The 5,552-nt window shown below is 42.9% G+C and overlaps 1 protein-coding gene across 1 annotated transcript in view; it reads right to left on the bottom strand.

Annotated features, from left to right (window-relative positions):
* Nucleotides 1-573: 573 nt before the first annotated feature.
* The window catches only part of PTX4 (pentraxin 4), a 5,823-nt gene continuing 844 nt past the window's right edge, over nucleotides 574-5,552 (bottom strand). The window contains exons 2-3 of the mRNA XM_044677509.1: nucleotides 3,990-4,752; nucleotides 574-1,278 (exon numbers count right to left, since the gene is read on the bottom strand). Coding sequence (XP_044533444.1) covers nucleotides 638-1,278; nucleotides 3,990-4,752 — 1,404 coding nt within the window. The 3' untranslated portion in view covers nucleotides 574-637. The remainder of the gene's footprint in view (nucleotides 1,279-3,989; nucleotides 4,753-5,552) is intronic.

The following is a 5,552-nucleotide window of genomic DNA, read 5'->3' as shown; positions in this document are numbered from 1 at the left end:
TTATATATATATATAACCATAGACAAGTCATTTAATCTCTGAGTCTCCGTTCCTCATAGATAAAATGAAGATGATACTCCTGCTGTACCTACTTCCCAGGGTTCTCATGAAAATTAAATCATTAGATCGCTAAATCTAGTGATTAGAATCATAACAATCATTGGATCATATTTGTAAAATATTTGCAAACCAAAAAGCCTGGTAACAAATGCCACAGTCCTTATTTTTAGCATGATGGAAATGCCTTCTGCCCTGATTGGAACAGTCTTTCTGGGTGAGAGTTATCATTCCCTCTGTGGAAAAGTGGGAAGAGCTTTTACCCTTTTCTCCCAAGTCTTCCCATGCCCCCTTTGAGCAGATTAGCATGGTATTTGAGTGTGCTGGCTTAAATTAAACACATGAGAAACTGGAGAAACTCCCTCCTCTCAGAATGATCATGTGTATAACTCAGCTATTTACACTTCATAACCTCCCCGAGGGCAGGGATAGCTTTCTTTTTCGTAGCTTTGTCTGCAGTACCCAGCACAGTGCTTGGCACACAGTAGGGGTCCCATAGAAGATTACCGAATTAGATTGGAGGTGGACAAGCCATCGTGTGGAGGAAGGCACGGTCGATTGCAGCTTTTAGTTGACTGTCTTAGGAGCAGTGTTCCAGGCAGGTACAAATGACCTTCTGCACAAATCCATCCAAAGAGGAGGCATTGGCTAGGGTCAAAAGAGTGCCGGCAGGGAGCATCTTTCCAGTGGCAATGCTTGAGACCTCCCCTGGCGACAGCACCCGGTCCCATACAGCCAGGCCTGCCAGGCTTCCCACGAAGGCTTCCGAGCTGTCGAATCCTCCCCCCATCGCATCCTGCTCCTGTCCCAGCACCAGACTTCCTCCAGGAGGGATTTCGTAGCCCTCCCTGAACCTGGAGCCAGTGGCCACTAGCCTTCGATCCACGTAGAACCAGTATTTCCCGTGGACGGAAGACCATATCACACACATATGGTGCCACCTGCTGTCTAGAAGCATTTCCACCGGCAGCTCCCGGAAGGCAGGGTCTCCTATCACAAAGTGGATAGAGCCGTAGACCAGAGAGTCCCTGCCGTGCAGCACCAGCTTGTTGTCGTTTTCCTCGGTGGCATAGGAGACAAGGGTACCCAAGTAGCCGGTGGCCGTGCGGACCCAGGTACAGAGAGAAAGTTCCCGGAGCCCGGTAAGGAAACCAGGGCTGAAGGTGACCACGTTCTCGGTAGAAGCGTTGGGGAAAACAAGCATGGATCCTACATTGCAAACTGAAGATGGAGAATGGAAATATTGCATCAGGACTTGGAGTAAATTAGTCTCTCTCTCCCCTCCTCAATAGATCATCCCGGAATTAAACTGTTTTCCTAATTTGGGCTTTCAAGGCCTTTCCTGGTCTGGTTTTACTTTTCTTTCTTTAAAAAAAAAAAAAAAAAAAACAAAAAAAAACAACTCTTCCTTCTATCTGAGCATCATCATTTCTAAGAATGGCAAGGGTCAGGCCATCCCGGTTAAGTGATTAGCCCACCCTTACACAGCTGGGAAGTGTCTGAGGCCAGATTTGAACCCAGGTTCTCTTGACTCCTGGGATGTACATAGATGAGGAAAAAGAGAGGTATAAAGTGACTTGGCCAGGGTAATAACCCATGGCTGGTTCTTATCAGGGACAATATTCAAATTCAAGTGCTTTTTTTTTTAACATTATTTTATTTTATTTTTAATTTTTCAATTAATTAATTCATTAAGAATAGTTTTCCATGGTTATAGGATTCATGTCATTTCCCTCCTCTCCTCCTCGCCTCCCCGCCCCCCCCCCCGCCAGTCAAAGAGCAATTCCAAACCCAAGTGCTTTAATGCTGAGTCGTGGTCTCTTTTCACTACATTATGCTGCCTTTCTGGTTTGTTTTGGTTCAGAATCATGTTTTTATGTGCTTAAAAATCTGACTTTACTGATACAGACAGACAATCATTTGTAAACTTCAAGTCTTAGAGAGTTGGCTGGGACACTGTGATTTGTTCCTGATCACACAGCTAGCAAGTGTCAGAGATATCACCAGAATCCAGTTTTTAATGACTGTAAGAACAACTCTCTATTCTGAACCATGTTGCCTTTCACTGGCTCTCTCATTATATCATTATTATTTTTTAACCTTTACCTTCTGCCTTACTATCAATTCTAAGACAAGAACAGCAAGGGCTAGGGCCTAGGCAATTGGGGTTAAGTGACTTGCTCTGGGTCATACGGCTAGGAAGTGTCTGAAGTCAGATTTGAACCTAGATCCTCCTGATTCCAGGTCTGGCACTCTATTCACTGAGCTACCTAGCTCCCCCTCTCTTATTTTATTCTAACTTGTATTGTGCTTATTTCTTTGGTATGTCTTTGCCTCTATTAGAGGGTGTTTCTATTGTGCTACTTTTTACTTTTGTGTCCTTAGCACAGGGCCCTGCACAGAATAAGCATTTCATAAATATTTGTTCAATTCCATTTCAGTTGTTCTTTCCTGTAACTGGTCAGGACTCTCTCATGGGGCAGCAGAATTTCTTGGAGGTAACATCCAAAGGTACTAGAAGTCCAACCACATTATGGAAGCATCACCAGAAGCATTTATATACCGTCACTGCGCCTCTTCCAGGAGAGGTTTAGCAGGAAAAGGTGAAGCAATAGGCTTCTGACTCAGATACCTGCCATATCAAACTGACCAGGGAGACCAGAATGGCTGAAAATTCCAGCTGACAATATACGTTATCTTGGAGGAGCAGGGGGCATTGGTGCAAAGTATGTCTTTGTCCCCACACTCCCATTTTCTTCTTCAACCTTACCCACATTCCATTGTTTGAAAGGGCTAGTAGGGAGTAAGGGAATCCTATTATTACTAAAGAGATTAGAAATAATAGGTCATGGGGGGCAGCTAGATGGCTCAGTGGATGGAGAGCCAGGCCTAGAGATAGAAGGTCTTAGGTTCAAATCTGGCCTCAGAACTTCCTAGAGAAAGTCACTTAACCCCCATTGTCTAGCCCTTACCATTCTTCTGCCAAAGAACCAATACACAGTATTGATTCTAAGATGGAAGGTAAGGATTCAAAAAAATAAAACAACAAGCCAAAACTCCAAGCTGTTTCTAAGAGCTTCAAGGGTTTCCAGGGAAATTGAATACATTCACATTTGAAGAATATCTATATCAACTTCTGCCCAGCAGGAAACTGAGAGGCAGAGAAAAAACCCTGGCAAAAATAAAGAGGGCATCTGTGGGCAACAATACCTAAAGAGTTCCATACTACTTAGAAGTAAGGAAACTGTGGTCTGATTTTGAGGATGTGGTTACAAACAAGCAGTTTTAAATGCTGGTCACCAGTTTTCTGTGGGCAGGAAGAAGGCTTGCATTGTATGGAAAGAGAATCATGTCCCAGCTGCCAAAGACAGGAATCCTATCATTGACTAGGAGGCTCCTCTATGAAGTTTGGTGAGACATAAAAGACATGGACCCGAATCTGGGAAGTGGTTTAAAGTGACACCTCTGTAGGCACACTCGAACACCCAATTTAATGTCCATTCCAAAGCATGTCCTAAGTACAATGGGCTGCGGTAGGCACGAAGATACAAAGACAACACGAGACACAATCCCTGTCCTCAAGGAGCTTATCTTCTCCTTCAGAGAAACAACATGTAAACAGATCAGTGTGTGCATGTACATGCATATATATAACACACATAACATATAATATATGTTTTAAAACACACATCCACATATATGTGTGTATATATTATATATATCTTTATATGCAATAGATAATCATTCAGAAGAGAGGAAGAGAGAACCACAATGGAGGAGATGAAGATGCTCTCAGTCTGCCCTTTCATCTTTCCTGGAATCAAGTGCCCTGTCCACTCTATTGATGCTTCTCATCAGTGTTGGCTCATGAGCTGAGCCCTGAAGCAACTCTTAATATACCTGAGAAAAAGAGAATGAATATGGTTACTTACTTTCTGCTGTCTTTTGGGAAGCCTGGGATTGCTGTGGCTCCTTCAGACTCTCATCTGCCCTGGAAAGTGTTTGTCTGCCAGATTGTACTTTTGGTCTCTTCTCTCCCAGGGGAGATCTTCTCAAATTCTGAAACAATTTCTGGGTTTCTGTTTGGGTTCCTAACTCCAGCCTGTCCTGCTCGAGTTTTTTCCTGTGTTTGTGCTTAGCATGAAGTATCTGCTGGCTTGGCTGCTTCTTTTCCTTTAGAGGCTGAAGCAGGAGGGGAACAGTGGTGACTGAGCTTGGGGAGAAGGCTGCACGTTGCAAGGCTGCCTGTAGCTGCTCTTCTACCACCTTCAGTCTGGCCCCCTGGCCGTGAATCATTTTCTGGAGTTTCTCGATTTCTGTCTGCATGTGAATTTGACTAGCCTGAAGGGCACTAATATCCTGTGTGATGGTTCCAGTAAGGTTGGCAAGACGTGTGTTCTGCTCCTTCTGTTCCTTCTTCTCCTGGGAGCTCTGCTTATTCTTTTCACTTAAAGATCTTTCAAAGGCCAGAAGCTTAGAGTCCACCTTCCTAGATCTTCTCTGAAACTTCTTTACCCAGGTCTTCAAGTGGTTCAGATCCATTTGCATTGCTGCCTGAGACTCATTGACAGACAAACCCATGATGTGATACTCATCTGTCAGGTTCTGGAATCTGGTGTTGATGTTATAAGAAACATTGTAGTTTTCTGCAATCCCCTGGAGACGTATAAGGGTCACCTCTTGGAATCGCCGAAACTGCAAACAACAAACATAACTCTTACCTACTTATGGTATTAGGAGAGTGGACCACATTGTTGAAGAGTCCAGTGGACATCCACGTCTTCAAAGAAAATCTTTCGCCTGGGACAGTTTGTGATGTTGTCTGTTGTTCTTACACTTTCACCCAATCAACAGTCACCCAACGGTGATTGAAATGTTCATCCCCTTTAACCTAAATAGAGCCTATGGGGCTAGATGCCATAAAGGAGATAGAAAACAGAAAGAAATGTCCTGTATATACCAAAATATTCATAGAAACACTTTTTATGGAAGCAAATAACTGGAAACAGATTAGATTCCCATCAATTGGGGGATGATTGAACACATTCTGGTATATGAAAGTAACAGAATATTACTGTTTCATAAGAAATGCTACAGCTATGAAGAATTCAGAGAGGCATGGGAGGACACATAAACTGATGCAAAATGAAGTCAATAGAACAAAGAAAACATATACAAGTGACTGCTATAATGGAAATGTAAAGAATAAAACTGGAAACAATTGTAATTACCAAGCTTGTACCTGAAGAAAAAAGTGAGGAAAAAATGTACCTCCTCTATTTACCCACTGTGGATAGGTAACATTGCACATATTGTCATGTTCAGTGTGTTGGTAAGTTTTATTGAATTTTTCTTTTTTCTTTTTTGTTACAAGCTTTGGCTCTCTGGGTATAGGAGAGAGAGAAGAAACAACTGAAAATTAAAAAAAAAAAAAAGAATCAAGGCTTCCTCCTCCCCTCCCCCCCACCACCACAGTGAACTATACATATATATAT

Source organism: Gracilinanus agilis, chromosome 1 (genome assembly GCF_016433145.1).
Source record: "Gracilinanus agilis isolate LMUSP501 chromosome 1, AgileGrace, whole genome shotgun sequence".
NCBI lineage: Eukaryota > Metazoa > Chordata > Mammalia > Didelphimorphia > Didelphidae > Gracilinanus > Gracilinanus agilis.
This window is presented reverse-complemented; position numbering and strand designations above follow the sequence as displayed.